General features: G+C 44.8%; 1 protein-coding gene across 1 annotated transcript; it reads right to left on the bottom strand.

Annotated features, from left to right (window-relative positions):
* Positions 1 to 229: 229 nt before the first annotated feature.
* Positions 230 to 1,637, bottom strand: LOC138365082 (uncharacterized). The gene is made up of 3 exons (XM_069325192.1): positions 1,515 to 1,637; positions 1,034 to 1,234; positions 230 to 982 (listed from the first exon to the last, which is right to left on the bottom strand). Exons 1-3 carry the CDS (start codon positions 1,635 to 1,637, stop codon positions 230 to 232), a joined length of 1,077 nt encoding a protein of 358 aa, XP_069181293.1.
* Positions 1,638 to 18,924: the final 17,287 nt, after the last annotated feature.

The raw sequence follows: 18,924 nt of genomic DNA, 5'->3' as shown, positions 1-18,924 counted from the left end.
GTCCCCTCACACACGAACGGGTGAACTTCTCCCCACTTGGTACGGGGAGACCAAGCACCCTCTCGGCCATCTGGTCCTCCACCCAAACGAAAGCAACGTTTCCTCGCTGCTTAGGGCGTCTGCATTCCCGCGCGACGTGTCCAAATGCTCCACAGTTGTAACAGCGGATCCTCCTTGGCGGTGATCTTCCACCACCGCTCGCCCTGGCAACGCCTCCAGAGGCAGTCGCTCAGTGGGTCTTCCTCGCGCCTTCTGTCGTCTCCTTCGCAGTGTCTCTCGTCACAGCAACAGCTCCTGAACTCTCAGCTAGGGTCTTCTTAACCGGCTCCACAGAACTCTTTGATCCCCTACCGTCTCCACTCGAGAGGTGGGATTTGGGAGAACTCGCTCCTGTCCTCCATCCGTCCATCCTTCTATAACTTTTCCCATATCCGGAGTATACTGGCGGTCGGTGCTGTCCCTCTCTGCGCGGTCGCAAGGCTTCCTCCGGCATGTCAGCTCTGTCAGCAGCAGACGTCAGGTCCTTTATGTCCGCCTCCTTGACTGTATCCCTGATCTCAGGAAAGAGCACGGATATAAACTTCTCCATGACCATTAGCCTCTTGACATCCTCAGCTGATTTCGCTCCTTCAGATTCCAGCCACTTTAGGAATTTTCTCTCCATGTCCCTCGCCGTCTCTGCATAAGATTTTCCTGGCGAACGGGTACATTCACGGAATCGTTTCCTATAACTTTCTGGCGTCAGCTTGAAGGAATGGAGCACGGCTTTCTTCACAGCATCGTAGTTGGTGCACTCCTTGAGGTCAAGCATGTTGTAGGCTTCACGAGCTTCACCGGTGAGCCTACCCTGGACCAGCTCCGCCCACTCTGCTCTCGGCCACTTCTTCAAGGTAGCGACCCTCTCGAAGTGGTCAAAGAAACCTTCAGCTTCGTTTGGCACCAAGACCAGCAAATCTCGTTCACGCACGCGACGGTCTTCCTGCTGTGGAGGGGCAGGTGGGGCTAGCCCTAGTTCAGCTCACTTCAGCTCAACCTCTTGGTTAGCTTCAATTTCTTGCTGCTTCAGCTTAACTTCCAGCTTGCGCTCCTCCCATCTCAGCTGTGCCTTTCGCTCTTCACGCTTCAGCTGTGCTTCTCGCTCTTGTTCCTCACGCTTCAGCTGTGCTTCCCGTTCTTCACGCTTCAGCTGTGCTTCCCGTTCTTCACGCTTCAGCTGTGCCTCTCTGTTCTTGTTCTTCACGTTTCAGCTGTGCTTCCCGTTCTTCACGCCTCAGCTGTGCTTCTTGCTCACGCTCTTCCTTGCACAGCTGTGCCTCTTAATACTTCAGATGTGCTTCTAGCTGCAGCTTTATTATCTCCAGCTTGACACCGCGCCTGCTGCCGCTGGATCCCCTACTGCTCCCACCAATGCTTTAATTTTCTCTTGCACTGGCAGGTGTCCGTGGCCGTTCCTCCACCAAAGCCTCATCTCGGGCCCTGAGCTGTGCCACGATCTCAAGTCTCCTCTCTCCCACTTTGGAAGATCTCAACTTTATCCCAAAGTGGTCAGCTATCGACTGCAGCTGCGCCTTGGTGCAATCCTCCAGCACCTGCTCATCTCTAGTGTCAATGAACCCTGCTACCTTCTCATCCTCCATCTTTTGCTACGAGTGATTACCTGTACCTCTACCTAATACCACTGTCAAGTACCACAATCTCAACCGTAATCGTTATCCCGATCGTTATCCTGATTGTAATCCTGATCGTAATCCTGATCGTAATCCTGGCAAGGTCGCCAATGTCGGGGTTTCGTCCAGTAAGTAAGTAAGTTAAGGTAAGTGTACTTAATATCCTGTCAATATCGATAATGTCGGAGTTTTTCTACCTCTCACCAGCCACTACCAAGTAGTAGTAGTGGTAACTGTTACTTACTGTAGCCCTGCAGGTCTTCACTCCATCCTCTAGGTGCCACTGTTCACCTGGAGAGTATCCCAGTCAATCTCTAGCTGGCCTTCTAGCCAAAGACGAGTGAGAACACAATCTATTCTCTCGATCGTGTGCCCGCCCCGACAGAGGGCTCTACTGCTAACTGAAAGGTCGCCAACTGGTGTTTCCTGTGTCCAGTAACACGTCAGTGGTATCGTGGGATTGTGGTAATAGCGTCAAAAACACACTAAATAAATCTGGTATCAGGCAGGTATGTATCTCTAATATTCTCACTCTTTCAATAGACTCTGTAGCAACAAGCAATGGAGGGATAATGCAAACGCGAAGGTAGTTTTGTATTTTACTTAAAACATTAAAGTATTTTCTCTCTATATCCACAACAAGGCGGCGAAGTACATGACCAGATCACTCTCTTCATAAACTGGAGCGCAGCAAGACAGCAACACTCCCCCTCCTGTCATTCGTAGCCGCCGCGCCCCCTCGCTGTATGATCTCTCTCTCTACTTGTTTCCCTGGCGTTAAGCGCCTATTTCTTTAAATTCACAGCAAACACAATTCTGGCAATCAACACAATAACTTGCTATAATGGCGATAAACTCAATGATAACTGCACTGGCCTTGAGATCAATAATTCATTTCAATGACAATAAACACAGTAGCTCACAGTAATGGCATTGGACACCGTATATCACAGTAATGGAAATAAATGCAATAAATTACTGTACTGTCCTAAAACACCTTAAGTCACTTCAATGGCAATTATACAGAAAATCACTGTACACATGAATATGTTATTCAAAATCACTGTACACATGAATATATTTTTGTTGAGTAATAAATGTCCTTGACACAGCAAACTCTTCAATAAATCATAGGACCCTTCACACACCACATATATATATATATATATATATATATATATATATATATATATATATATATATATATATATATATATATATATATATATATATATATATATATATATATATATATATATATATATATATATATATATATATATATATATATATATATATATATATATATATATATATATATATATATATATATTGTGAGAGCTCTCTACAGCCTCACTCTGCACAACTGTACCTTACTATGACAGAGACATTGGTGAGCCTTACTCACGACAGAAGATACTCTGGCTAAAATAGCTTACTAAATGGGAATGGGAAGGAAAACTAAATTTCCTACTTCCACCTCACTGATGTGGACTCGCCCTCTGTTGAGAGTTGGATTGAAGCTCCTGGCCCCGGCTCTCGACTCGTTGTGGGGAACGTCCCACACACACACTGATGCTCTCTCCAGGAACCTCTTCAACACCTCAAAAAACGTGTCGTCACCATGCTCTATCCTTTGCAGGCCCGTGCTCCTCCGCAATTTCTTGAAGGGTTGGAGTCGGTCTCCTGGCCGTCGACTTCTCCTCACAACTACTGCTGCAGACCTCTCTCTAGGCTGCAGTCGTCCTGATTCCCAGCTAGTTCCGTTCTTCTACTGACTCTCGGTGGATTGGCCCAGCCGCTACGTCATCACTAAATGGGTGAAGTTGCACGGACGTCCAGTATGTCACTGCAAGTGACTTCACCTCTTGCAAAGCGCCTGTTACTGGAGAACTTGCTGCTCAATTCTCGTCGATTCCTTCTTCGGTCCAACACATGGAATTCAGGAAGACCTCACTGTCTGCTTGCAGACTACTGGGTGACGCGTAAAATCCACCAGAACGAGGTAAACTGTCAAACTGACAGGATCCTCTCTCGCACTTCCGACCTCCTCGACGTGTCATGTCAAACTCCTGGCGCCACCGGGGAGCGATGTCCGGACCCCCTTGCTCTCGTGACGTCATACTGGCCAGAGGCGTTTCTCGTTTGCTTCCTGTGCCACGTCACTGTTCCTGACCAATCTGGTGCTACTGACGTCATACCGTTTTGGCGGCAAAACGGAGGGGCTGGCGCCATATTGGCGTTCTAAAGGGCCTAAACCACAGGCCAAAATACTCTTCTTTTGCGAATTTCTCGCCAACGCGAGAACACTCCACGCTCCCACATATGTCGAATTGTTCCCCAGAACGTAGAGAACACTCGGGTAAAGTGGATATGACTCTTACAGCTGGCGTGGGAGAAAAATAAGGGGGGGGGGGAACACCGTCACAAGAGCTGTCTTTTTTTGCGGTTAAAGGAAGTTTTGAGGCGATCCAAGGGGTTAGAAGTCAGAGGAGCATAAGTGCGAGAGTCAGAGAGCAAGACATCTGGTTATCGGAGGTAGTCCTCACGGTCAAGGACAACTACCGAATTGCCTTTGTCGGAAGGAAGGGTATGAATAGCGTTGTTAGATTTCAGGGAGGCAAGGGCAAGCTGGAAGCGACGAGGAAGGTGGTGATTTTAGAAACCAAGCTGTCAAGAACGGGGATAAAGGCCCCTCTAAAGGCAGACAGGCCTGTAAGAGTACTAGAGTTAGAATTGACAAACCTGTCAAAGGATCTAATGAGGTCAATGCCACAGCGTGGGCCAGGGGAAGTTAGCAAAAGAAAGACCAAGGCCAAGAAGTGCTTGCTGGTGCTTAGAAAGAGGGTAGGATGAAAGGTTGGCAACACAGTCAGAGAGAGAGTATTTGGCCCCAAGGACTGTTGGAGATCAGGCGTTGAAGTTTGTTGTGTAGTGTGGAGGAGTGGTGCGAAGAGGAGACATGAGCTGTGTCAAATGCAATTGGAAATATGATACTGCAAAGATCACTGGGAAGAGTTGAGGACAGAAAGCGTTGATGTTGACGAACAGCTAGAAAAGCCTCGTCAACTTGCAAGGAGGTGGCATGAATAAGTTCTTGTAGAAGAAGGTGGGCATGTTCAGAAAAAGGAGATCCCGAAGTGTTGAGCCAGAGAAAGTGAGATAAAGAAAGAGGGAGAACTTGCTCAGCAAGACAGTCTTTAAGAAACCTGAGCTGGTTCTTTCAACGCTTAGCGGCAAGAAGGGAAGATTCAAAGGCGCGAAAAGGCTGTGTAAAGGAAGGTAGAGAATCAAAGAAATTAAGCAAAGACACTTACGTGTGAGTAAATATATGTAGGCGATGAGTCAAAATAACGTGGTTAAAGTATGTTGACCAGACCACACACTAGATGGTGAAGGGACGATGACGTTTCGGTCCATCCCGGACCATTCTCAAGTCGATTGTGAAGAGGAATGTTGTTGTTGTTGTTTTAGATTTAGCTACTCAGAACGAAGTGTCCATGTAAGACGGGCTATGGTGAGCCCGTAATTGAGTTCGGTTATTTGCGATAACCTTGTTTCTGTGATGTTTGGGTCTAAGTTTAAAATGGAGGACGGGATTCCTCCTTTTCCCTGTTTATGTATCGCTCCTGTTTTAGTGCACTGGTTTTAGTCTTGTTTTATTAACATTATTTTAGAGGTGGATGTAGATGCAGTGAGCCGCATCTCACTAGTGAGATGCTGCTCACTAGTGAGTCCCATTCCTCAACGGCTTTTCTAATCATTGTAGTCGCAGTGGAGTGTGCATCTAATGCAGCTGCTGTCGTTGGATTAATGTTGAGTTTGATGTGCAGGCCTTCAGAAGCTTCACATTCCAGTAAGTGCAATAGTGCCTCTGCTTCTGTTTCACAGATGTGACACTCTTTAACAATTGGGTTCATTACCTCCCAGCAGCACTTGTAACCAAGTCTGAGTCTGTGTATGGCTACTGCAATGTCTCTGGATATATTTTTGCCTGGCTTGAAAGAGGAGTAACCAGTGGCTTGTTCGTACCATATCGCAGTGGATCTTCCTTCCGCTACTTTGGCTCTGTGACGACTTTTGATAGTTGAGAGTATTTTCTTCTTGATTTGCTCCTTAATCTGTGAGAGACTTGGAGGTATTTGAACCTGTACAACAGGTAGAGCAGTGATAGTTTTTGGTAGTGAGTCTGCCATTTCATTACCATCTATGCCAATGTGACTTGGTATCCAATTTAAGGTGATTGACAGCCCTAGATTATGGGCTTCGTTTCCTATATGTTGAATTTCTGTGAGGAGTTGTATATTATCTCTGTGCTGACTGGATAACAATGCCTGGAGCGAAGACTTAGAGTCGGTATGAATGATGACATCATGTAAATTATTCTCAATTGTATAGTTTATTGCCTCCTTCAGGGCATATAATTCTGTTTGAAATGTTGAGCACCCACTATTCATGCTCCAGTAAGCTTCATGGTTGGTCAAATCCACAAGGGCCGTGACGAGGATTCGAACCTGCGTCCGGGAGCATCCCAGACACTGCCTTAATCGACTGAGCTACGACAGGGTTAAAAGGCTTGAAACCGAAGCTTTATTGAACTTACTGGATCCTGTAGCCTCTCCGAGGCACAAACCAGGCTTTTACACAACCCCCCTCCCCCTGCACCCGAGCTATGTCAACAGGCCGTTCTCCCTCTTCGCCCTTACATCATCACACACACACACAATAACGTGATGCATCAAATGAACAAATCCACAAGGGCCGTGACGAGAATTCGAACCTGCGTTTTAACTGGTAATCCTTCGATGATTATCTTTAGATTCGATTCTTCCCACGGGGGAGGCTGCCGAAAGTGTTGATATGGTCTATCTTCCCCTTTGATTTTAATGGTCCATTTCAGGTCCACTTTCTCTAGAATCTTGACCAGATTATCCATCCATGAGCTTGTTCTATATTAAATGTTTTTCTGGAAGGATCTCTGTATGCTGTCCTTGATTGACAGTCTGCCGGTTGTTCCAATAAGTTTTCCTATTATGGTGGCTATCCTTTGTTTCATCCTGTTTTCTAATGCTGGTAAATTGGTTTCCATTCTAAGGTTCTCTCTATGCGTCCATATAGGTGCTCCCAGCATTGTTCTCAGAGCATCATTTTGAGACACTTCCAGTTTCTCCCATTGGTTATCACTGAGGGATGTAAGAGTAGGGGCAGCATAGTCGATGAGTGACCTAACTGCTTGAACGTAGTACATTATGAGTACTGGTAGAGATGCACCATCTCTAAGACTGGTCAGAGAGCGCAAAGCTGTGTTTCAGGCTTTACAGCGTTGCCGAAGATATTCAATTTCTTGAGGGAATTTCAACTGGTTGTCTATGATGACTCCTAGGTATTGAAAAGAGGTAACCCACTAAATTTCATGTCCTTGTATTTGCGAGTCTGATGTCATGAGTTCTCATTTTAACGGCCATTGCTTTCGTTTTATTGCTGTTTATTTTCACTGCTATGCGTTCCGCTTCCCTGCTGATAATATCTAGGCATCTTTGTGCATGGTTCCTTGTGCCTTTGCCATTGATGATGACCACAAAGTCGTCTGCGTAGTTAAGAAGCTTGGCTTTTGGTAGCTTGAGCTTCATGAATTGTTCCATGAGACAGTTGAAGAGGAAGGGGCTTAATATTCCTCCCTGCGGAGTTCCATTTTCCAGCCTTTTTGAGGTCGATGTTTTTCCCGGGAATTTGACTTTAGCTTCTCGGTTCAGCAGGCTTCCTTTGGCAAAGGCAAGAGCATGTCCATTGATTTCCTTATCCACAAGGCAGCACAGTGTAGCTGGAGCACTGGCTAACTCGAAAGCTTTTTCAAGGTCTAGAAAAATAAGGATTCCAGGTTTGTCGTTGATTTAATCCTGGAAGGAGGTAAGGCATTCTTTGGTTCCAACACCTTTCTGTAAGCAAACATATATTGGTGTAGTTGATTGGCTTTCCATTCAATTCGATTAAGGGCCATTCTTTCTGCAGTTTTGGCCAGACAGCTTGTTAATGAGATGGGTCTTGGATTTCCTGGGTCTTTAGGTTTTGGAATGGGAACTATATGTGAGATTTTTCTCTACGCCTACCTCCCTTAGGAGGTGGACTACAAGTTTAAAGGCTGCTCACGGCAGTTAAGCATGAGTCCAATAGAAAGAGGAAAAGCGGGAGCAAACCGCCAGGCCTCCACCACTAGGGTTGAAAACCTGTCCACAATAGGCCGCTGGCTCCTCCTAGTTAAACAGGACGTTAAACTAATAAAGGGTAACCGACGGGTTCTCACAATCAAATATTTATATTTGATGTGGCACTATGAATTGGAATTCGAATTCCCAAGAACAACCGTCATATCAAGATCACATCAACATTTAATCGTAATATGTAGTAACATGTGTGGTTGTAACATGTAACATATGGTTGAAGGGTTGACAACAAAGACCGTTTTCTATAACATAACAATTTATTAATAACAAGAGACTAACTACTACATTACCGAGTTTACGTTACGTTAATGTCCATCCAGTGGCACGATAACAAACAGCTAAATAGCAATCCTTGCTGTGAGGCTGCATACTGAACTAACCTGAACACAGGTGTGCCCACTGATGACGCAATATTGCAAATCAAAGAAAAATATCACAGACTAAGTTACACCACAGCGAATGGTTACGTTATTGTACATCAAGTGGCATTTAACACAGCTATTCAACAGCCCCTCGAGAAGTGACAGCAGGCACCATCTTGCTGACACTTCGGGCTGACAACATGAACTAACTGAACAAATGAAGGATATCCACTGAAGACACTAGCATGCAATCAATAGTGTCTCGGTTTCCCTGACAGCTACTATAATCACAAGCTTAGGGGGTCCTCCCGCCCCCCAGGAGAGACCCACGTAACTAGGCGGGTAGTCCAACAGTGACTCTCCCCTATCACAACCCAGTGTGAACACTCTTTGCAACTCCCTACAAGGAGTTGCACTGTGACAAGTAGTGAACAAAGACAGGCAAGGCGGGATTCTGGAACACAGCTCCACAAATCCCTAGATGACTCTACTCTCGTCACCAGACGACAACCAAAAGAAATTGCCTTAAGTGATTAATTACGTTAATTGACTGATCGCAGCAGTCAGCAACAAAGTACGACGGTAATCACAAACAATTGTCTCACACTAGACAACAACATGATGATACTCTACGTTAATCATTAACACTTGTCTCTCTTGATAACAATAACTCAAACTTATATTACATCACACTTGACTCCTAGCAAGTATTCAGTGAGTAATTCTCAATTAAGGTCAAACGGACCACTAATTACATCCCCATTGAGTTACGTTAACTAAACCTACCCTAACTTGGTAGCTTCTCCACAGTCTGTGTCAAAAAATTACTAGTGAGTGTTAATTACCCTAATTAACTCCGAGCAATTAATTAACTGTCAACCAGGACTGATAATTAATCATCCATAAATACGTCTCACTCCGCACTGCCTAAGCAGGTCTCATCAAACACTGTGAATTCACGGGAAAGGAGGTAATTACCCCTAATTAACAAGAGTGCCATTAATCCACTGTCCTCAGACAGGATATGATTAATACAACGATTTATGCTAGCTCCATGACCTCGCTTTACCGAGTCATCTGAGCCCTCCAGACGTTAATTACTCCACTAATTAACATGAGCCACTAATTGCTATACCCCAGAAAGGTAATTAGTCTCGAGCAAATTACGTTAACACAAATACTGACAGATCCTCTCCCACTACGTGAATTCATAATGAGAAGGCTAATTACACAATTAGCTAGAGTGGTCAATTAGTTGCCACACGGACAATTAATTGCTCCCGAGACGTATCTCACTCAAGCTCAACGCTGTTCTCTCATAACAGCCCTCACTCACGCTACAATAAGTGTGCACCCCTTATCCGGTTAATTCCCCAATTATTAACTCACTGAATCCTTAAGTCCTCAACACAACTTAAAGAAACAAAGTAACCCCAGTGTTACATAGGTCACACTACAATGGCATGCAACATCATAAAAGCACTGCCCACATACGGTTGCGGCTACTGCAACTCGTTAATTACTGTGCCCACACAATAATGACACACGGTTGTGCAACACACAAGAGTATACAAATATTACTGCCCCTCTTATCTTGCAACCGTTGCAAAGGACTACTGTGAGCACACACTTACCTCAGCAAGGCAATTAACCAATCAACTGCCTGCTCTCATTAAGTACTGTGAATTCCCCTGAATAATCCTAGAGGTCCCTTAAACCCTTAACACAGCTCCCAGGGCAGCAATATTGTATAAACTGATAACAACACTGCACAAACCTGCAACATAATGCTCAGCATACCCCTCAGCATACATATACTCAGCATACATACTCAGCAAACGTCAGCATACCCCACATGCTAATGACATCATTAGGCAATCAGTCAGCAATCACAACTACTGACTCACCACACAACACAGTACATAAAACATGCAAATGAACACATAGAAATGGCATTCACATAATCAATGAAAATTATATCATCAGGTAAATGTATATCTAACTACACAGACCTCAGGGTATCCACTGACATCCCTGCAACATAATGATTATAATTATTCATGCTGGTACTCCATCACACTAATCCAGTCTGACCGATTACATAGAATCGACAACTGGATCATTTATATGCTAAATCTCTACACTGACCGGTTACATACTCGAGTCAGTCTACACACACACACACATATATATATATATATATATATATGTATATATATATATATATATATATATATATATATATATATATATATATATATATATATTTTGGTAGCAGTCTTTCCTGTAGACATATTTTATTAAATATGACCGAAAAAGTAAGATTAATAATTCTAACACGAATTTTCTCAATCTTTCGTACATTATGCTTCACTGTTGGAGGTAAATCAAAAATCACTTCTCCAAAATTCATTTTTATTTCTAGTCTGACGCGACACGGGCGCGTTTCGTAAAACTTATTACATTTTCAAAGACTTCACAAATACACAACTGATTAGAACTTGCGTTTCCCTGATTTTATATCTACATTTGAGTGAGGTGGGAAGGGTGATGTGGCATTACATTTGAGTGAGGTGGGAAGGATGATGTGGCATTAGAGGATATTAATAGGGTATTAAAAGTATCAACACAAGACAGAACACGAAACAATGGATATTGAATAGAAGTGTTTGTAGAAAGCCTATTGGTCCATATTTCTTGATGCTTCTATATTGGAGCGGAGTCTTGAGGTGGGTAGAATATAGTTGTGCAATAATTGGCTGTTGATTGCTGGTGTTGACTTCTTGATGTGTAGTGCCTCGCAAACGTCAAGCCGCCTGCTATCGCTGTATCTATCGATGATTTCTGTGTTGTTTACTAGGATTTCTCTGGCGATGGTTTGGTTATGGGAAGAGATTATATGTTCCTTAATGGAGCCCTGTTGTTTATGCATCGTTAAACGCCTAGAAAGAGATGTTGTTGTCTTGCCTATATACTGGGTTTTTTGGAGCTTACAGTCCCCAAGTGGGCATTTGAAGGCATAGACAACGTTAGTCTCTTTTAAAGCGTTCTGTTTCGTGTCTGGAGAGTTTCTCATGAGTAGGCTGGCCGTTTTTCTGGTTTTATAGTAAATCGTCAGTTGTATCCTCTGATTTTTGTCTGTAGGGATAACGTTTCTATTAACAATATCTTTCAGGACCCTTTCCTCTGTTTTATGAGCTGTGGAAAAGAAGTTCCTGTAAAATAGTCTAATAGGGGGTATAGGTGTTGTGTTAGTTGTCTCTTCGGAGGTTGCATGGCTTTTCACTTTCCTTCTTATGATGTCTTCGATGAAACCATTGGAGAAACCGTTATTGACTAGAACCTGCCTTACCCTACAGAGTTCTTCGTCGACTTGCTTCCATTCTGAGCTGTGGCTGAGAGCACGGTCGACGTATGCGTTAACAACACTCCTCTTGTACCTGTCAGGGCAGTCGCTGTTGGCATTTAGGCACATTCCTATGTTTGTTTCCTTTGTGTAGACTGCAGTGTGGAAACCTCCGCCCTTTTCCATGACAGTTACATCTAGAAAAGGCAGCTTCCCATCCTTTTCCGTCTCGTAAGTGAAACGCAGCACGGAACTCTGCTCAAATGCCTCCTTCAGCTCCTGCAGATGTCTGACATCAGGTACCTGTGTAAAAATGTCGTCAACATACCTGCAGTATATGGCCGGTTTCAAGTTCATGTCGACTAAGACTTTTTGCTCGATGGTACCCATGTAGAAGTTTGCAAACAGGACACCTAGGGGAGAACCCATAGCGACCCCATCTACTTGCTTATACATGTGCCCATCCGGGCTCAAGAAGGGTGCCTCTTTAGTACAAGCTTGGAGTAGTTTCCTCAGAATACTTTCTGGCATGTCAAGAGGAGTACAGGCTGGATCACGATACACTCTGTCGGCTATCATTCCGATTGTCTCGTCCACAGGTACGTTGGTAAACAGCGATTCTACGTCCAACGAGGCTCTTATCCCTGTGGCCCGTGCGCCCCGCAGTAAGTCCACAAATTCCTTTGGAGACTTCAGGCTGAAGGCGCAAGGAACATAAGGAGTCAGCAGGCCGTTGAGTCGCTTCGCCAATCTGTACGTGGGTGTGGGTATCTGGCTAATGATTGGCCGAAGTGGGTTTCCAGGCTTGTGCGTCTTGACATTTCCATACGCATATCCAGGTTTATATTCCCCAATGATCTTTGGCAGGTGGAGTCCGGATTTCTTGGCGTTCACAGTTTCGATCAGTTTGTTGACCTTTGCTTTTAATTCGGCTGTAGTGTCCTTCGTTACCCTTTGGAACTTAGTTTGGTCAGAGAGTCAACGGCCTGCTGACTCCTTATGTTCCTTGCGCCTTCAGCCTGAAGTCTCCAAAGGAATTTGTGGACTTACTGCGGGGCGCACGGGCCACAGGGATAAGAGCCTCGTTGGACGTAGAATCGCTGTTTACCAACGTACCTGTGGACGAGACAATCGGAATGATAGCCGACAGAGTGTATCGTGATCCAGCCTGTACTCCTCTTGACATGCCAGAAAGTATTCTGAGGAAACTACTCCAAGCTTGTACTAAAGAGGCACCCTTCTTGAGCCCGGATGGGCACATGTATAAGCAAGTAGATGGGGTCGCTATGGGTTCTCCCCTAGGTGTCCTGTTTGCAAACTTCTACATGGGTACCATCGAGCAAAAAGTCTTAGTCGACATGAACTTGAAACCGGCCATATACTGCAGGTATGTTGACGACATTTTTACACAGGTACCTGATGTCAGACATCTGCAGGAGCTGAAGGAGGCATTTGAGCAGAGTTCCGTGCTGCGTTTCACTTACGAGACGGAAAAGGATGGGAAGCTGCCTTTTCTAGATGTAACTGTCATGGAAAAGGGCGGAGGTTTCCACACTGCAGTCTACACAAAGGAAACAAACATAGGAATGTGCCTAAATGCCAACAGCGACTGCCCTGACAGGTACAAGAGGAGTGTTGTTAACGCATACGTCGACCGTGCTCTCAGCCACAGCTCAGAATGGAAGCAAGTCGACGAAGAACTCTGTAGGGTAAGGCAGGTTCTAGTCAATAACGGTTTCTCCAATGGTTTCATCGAAGACATCATAAGAAGGAAAGTGAAAAGCCATGCAACCTCCGAAGAGACAACTAACACAACACCTATACCCCCTATTAGACTATTTTACAGGAACTTCTTTTCCACAGCTCATAAAACAGAGGAAAGGGTCCTGAAAGATATTGTTAATAGAAACGTTATCCCTACAGACAAAAATCAGAGGATACAACTGACGATTTACTATAAAACCAGAAAAACGGCCAGCCTACTCATGAGAAACTCTCCAGACACGAAACAGAACGCTTTAAAAGAGACTAACGTTGTCTATGCCTTCAAATGCCCACTTGGGGACTGTAAGCTCCAAAAAACCCAGTATATAGGCAAGACAACAACATCTCTTTCTAGGCGTTTAACGATGCATAAACAACAGGGCTCCATTAAGGAACATATAATCTCTTCCCATAACCAAACCATCGCCAGAGAAATCCTAGTAAACAACACAGAAATCATCGATAGATACAGCGATAGCAGGCGGCTTGACGTTTGCGAGGCACTACACATCAAGAAGTCAACACCAGCAATCAACAGCCAATTATTGCACAACTATATTCTACCCACCTCAAGACTCCGCTCCAATATAGAAGCATCAAGAAATATGGACCAATAGGCTTTCTACAAACACTTCTATTCAATATCCATTGTTTCGTGTTCTGTCTTGTGTTGATACTTTTAATACCCTATTAATATCCTCTAATGCCACATCATCCTTCCCACCTCACTCAAATGTAATGCCACATCACCCTTCCCACCTCACTCAAATGTAGATATAAAATCAGGGAAACGCAAGTTCTAATCAGTTGTGTATTTGTGAAGTCTTTGAAAATGTAATAAGTTTTACGAAACGCGCCCGTGTCGCGTCAGACTAGAAATAAAAATGAATTTTGGAGAAGTGATTTTTGATTTACCTCCAACAGTGAAGCATAATGTACGAAAGATTGAGAAAATTCGTGTTAGAATTATTAATCTTACTTTTTCGGTCATATTTAATAAAATATATATATATATATATATATATATATATATATATATATATATATATATATATATATATATATATATATATATAAAACTACAGTGTGGTCGTGTACAACATCTATCTCCAGGTACCGTCCTACCAGTCACCTGGACGTGCCACTGACAGCTGTCTCTCAGCTGCTTCCCTAGCCTGGCAGGGCTATGGGACAACACAGCTTTACCGTGAATTTCCCCTAATACTGAGACACTGTTACACTGGCTATTGTACTCACGTTTTCCTTACATTTCACTCATTTCCCAGGTCACTACCTCTCGGGCTGTCAACACTTAGCTTGCTCCTCGTGCGTCGACAAGATGTGGCCCTAGGCTGTCCCGGGAAAGTGGCCAAGTGGCCCAAGGGGGTGGCCAAGGCATGTGGCCAGCGAGTGGCCCACAGCGCCCCTCCTGAGCTGAGAGGAGGGGGGGGGGTAGCCGGCGTGTGGGTGGCCTGGGGTAGCCAGCACGCGGGTGGCCTGGTGTAGCTGGCGCGCGGGCAGGCGGGGTGGGGTGGTGGCCTGGGGGTGGCCCCCGGGCATATACACGTGGATGGGGAATCACTAACAACCCCATCAAACCAGAGCCTGCCTTGCTCTACACTGGGGTGACAATGGCCAGCGGCGTCACCACACTGATGCGGCCTGGCGGAATTCAAAGTCCCACAGGGGCCTGTAATCTCACCACAATTACACTGCCCTGATTCCACCAATTGTCCATCAACACTAGACAGGTCATTCCAACCACCTGTTACACCATGAGGCTCTGCCAGCTGCCTCATGGGTGCCCACTGTCTCTGAGGCTATTTTACTGGTCCTTCCGTACCTCATCGGCCCCAAATTTCACGAAAATTGGGCCTAGACACAACCCGGGATGGCAGGAGTGCCATCCCTGCTGGACAACACGGTAACGTCCGCGATTAACGGGGGTGGAGGGGAAAACTCCCCCCCCTCCACCCAGCTACTTCCTCGTCCACCTGCTACCCTGCTCAAACTGACGATTTCGCGGGCTAAGGAAACTCAAAATGCCCATACCTCCTCCCCTTCTTTGTCTTGACCAATCAGCAGGAAGCCGGCACTGTTCCCTCGTGCCGCTACCAATCACAGCTGTTCGCGCCAAAACACAGCTCGGAGCAGACATGCCTACCCCAATCACAGGCCTCACTCACCCTCAGGCGTCCCGTGATGTCACAAGGAGGGGCAGGCCTAAGACAGTGGCGCACTGTCTCACATGGTGGGGGGGGGGGGGGGGGTAACGGTCACCCCACTTTCCACCCACCTCTAACGGTTTTAGTCAAGTATCCTCTGGCACCGCTCACTTTCCACTCCCATCCTATTTCACAGAAACAGGAAAATTTCTGTAATTCTCTCTACAGAGTAATCACAGACTTCTGACTACTCACAAATGATAGTCCATAGCAAGAGCTTTCATCCAAAGCATCCAAACTAACATACAAGTGTATGTTAGTTTGAAAGCTTCAGTTTCTAGAGTCCCTAGAGCGACTTGCCTAATCTAGAAACTAGGAAAACTAGCTGAGGGAATCTAGATTCCCTCACACTATAATTGCACTGTTCCAAGAGAGTGGTCGAGTTCTTGTCACCCATTCTCTGTTGATGAGACTCAAGAAGGCTTCTTCGCCCTTTTCTCCTAGCTTGGCTAGCATGTTGTAAGTGATTTTGTCCTCGCCTGGAGCTGTATTTTTAGTTTTCTTTGCAGCACTTCTGAGTTCTTTCAGATTGAAAGGTTGGTCTAGTTCGTCAGGTAAGGCTAAAGCATCATCTATTTTTTTCCATCTTGCTGCTTGAAGTCTTTGTTAGTGAGTCAGAGTTGGTCGAGGAAGTTGAGGGGAACTGGCTCCTGAAGCAAATAGATTTTCTAACCTTTCTGCTTCTTGCTCTGGATGAACATGATGCGGCGGAGCAGGAGGCGATTTTCCTTTTGGCCTTGTTGATCTGCCTCCAGTGTGAAGAGGAAGATGATTGATTGATAAAGATTAAGCCACCCAAGAGGTGGCACGGGCATGAATAACCCGTAAGTGGTACAATTTTTTTTTTCTCAGTATTCTGAGGTTGCATTTAACCATCAAGCTGTTATCGCGGGGAGGATACTGCTTCACAGTCTTTATGAGGGTGTCCAGCTGCTGGACACCTTTGTTGACCAGGAGAGTGGCTGTGTTGATGGCTTCAGGGTGGCCACTGCATGATTCAGGAACTCTTAAAGCTCTTCTAAGGTCATTGGTTGCTTCACATTCCAGAAGATAGTGAAGTAATGGCTTTTCTGTGACAGTTTGGCAGAAGATGCACTCTCTCTGTCGGGGTTCACCAATCTCCCAGTTGCATCTGTAACCTAGACGTAGTCTATATAGCCTAACAGCTATTTCCCTGTGGATTCCTTTTGGGATATTTAACCTTTCTAATTTGGTTGCCTGAAGATACCATGTTGCAGATGGCGAACCTTCAGCTATTCTCTGGTGCAGGTAGGCTTTGTTGACATGTGAGAGTTTTTTGGTGATGATGTTTTTTATGTTCTCTAGGCTGGGTTGAATTGTTTTATGTATCACTGGATGACGAGTTGCCAATTTAGCAATTTCATCAGCTTTTTCATTTAATGGGATTCCAATATGTGATGGGATCCAGTTTAAAGTTATGTTGAGTCCTTTGCCTTTAGCGACTACTCCAAGACACAAAATGGTGGTAATTATTTCCACATTATCTTTCCACTGTTTTTGTCCTAGTATTTGAAGTGCAGGTTTTGAGTCTGTGTGTATGAGTGCATTTTGAGTGTTTTGTGCAATCACATATGCGAATGCCTGTTGTATGGCAAACAGCTCAGTTTGGGTTGATGATACTAGTCCTCCCAGTCTCCAATATGCCTCAACGCTGGTCGTGCAAAGAGCAGCGCCAGCACTCTCATTTTCTGTGTCCACCGATCCGTCTGTGAAGATGTGGGTGGCTCCTGCTACTGCTATGCTATACATTTGCTCTTCTATTATACGCCTTAGGATTGTCGGATCATAGGCAACCTTTTTCATTGGGAGACTTTCTATTACTATTTTGAAAGTAGGCTCTTCCCACGGCGCGGAAGGAGTGTAATTTGGGTGTGGATGATCACCCTCTCTATCAAGAATCATGTTTTTTAAATGTAGTCTGTTTAGGACTTTTCCTGCTCTTGCAACCCAAGAGTTTCCATTGTTTTGGCCTAGTCCAACCACCAAGGCCTGCCGTACTGGGATTGGATCAGAAGAAATAATTATCTTACTGATAATTGTAGCTGTCCTTTGTGATATTCTTTCTTGTTGAGAGGGCAAACCCGTCTCCAGTCTAAGAGTTTCAAGCCTGGTCCACATGGGGGCTCCCAGTGCAGCTCTCATAGCATTGTTTTGGGCAACTTCAAGCTTTTTCCACTGTTGGTGTGATAGATTTGTGAGTGCAGGTGCGGCATAATCGATCACTGATCTGATTGCCTGTACATTGTATGTGCGAAGGACTTGCAGATTGGCTCCTCCAGAAAGAGAGATTAGCGACCTGAGGATTGCCGTCCGGGCCGCAGTTCGCTCTCTCAAGTAAGTGACCTCAGCATTAAAATTCATGTGAGTGTCCAGGATGATTCCTAGATACTGATAGGTGTCGACCCATTCTATTGGTTGACCCTGTACTGTGAGTTGGATGTTGGGCTTCGCTATTTTTATGGGCATGGCCTTTGACTTTGAGGGGTTGAGTTTGATCCCAATCTGTTTTGCCTCTTTACCGATGCAGTCTAAGCATTTGGGTGCAAGGCGCGCCGCATCCCTTCCTTTTATGATGATGACAAAGTCGTCCGCGTAGTTTAGCAGCCTGCAGTGATGTGGGAGTTTCAACCTCATTATTCTTTCCATTGTGAAAAGGAAGTAGAAGCAGGCACTAAATAGGTAAGAGAGAGGTGAGGAGCAAAGTAAGGTTTAGTAGAGGGGATAGTAGTAGGACTAAGAATTGCAGAGGGCCTATTGGCCCATACGAGGCAGCTCCTATTATAACCACCGAATGAGGAGATAGTAATGGGAATAAGAAGAGGATAGCAAGCAAACGTAGGAGAAACCAATGAACGGAAAAAAAGAGAGAAGAGAGAGAAAGAAAAGTAAAGAGAGAGAAAGATAAATTGAAGGGTAAGCTTATGTTAGGTCACGTTTGTTAGAAAAATTAGAGCATTTGAGTATATACTGTGAAAGGGAAGAGTCCACAGCAACAAAGCCAGGACTCAAGTTCATGTTGGGTAATGTTCATAGTAATGGGAATAAGAAGAGGATAGCAAGCAAACGTAGGAGAAGCCAATGAACAGAAAAAAAGAGAGAAGAGAGAGAAAGAAAAGGAAAGAGAGAGAAAGATAAATTGAAGGGTAAGCTTATGTTAGGTCACGTTTGTTAGAAAAATTAGAGCATTTGAGTATATACTGCGAAAGGGAAGAGTCCACAGCAACAAAGCCAGGACTCAAGTTCATGTTGGGTACATTGTGTATTAGAGCCGATTCAACAAAACGGCGTCTGTGTAGAGTAGATGCAGGAAAGATTATT

The sequence above is a fragment of the Procambarus clarkii genome, chromosome 15 (genome assembly GCF_040958095.1).
Source record: "Procambarus clarkii isolate CNS0578487 chromosome 15, FALCON_Pclarkii_2.0, whole genome shotgun sequence".
Lineage (NCBI taxonomy): Eukaryota > Metazoa > Arthropoda > Malacostraca > Decapoda > Cambaridae > Procambarus > Procambarus clarkii.
This window is presented reverse-complemented; position numbering and strand designations above follow the sequence as displayed.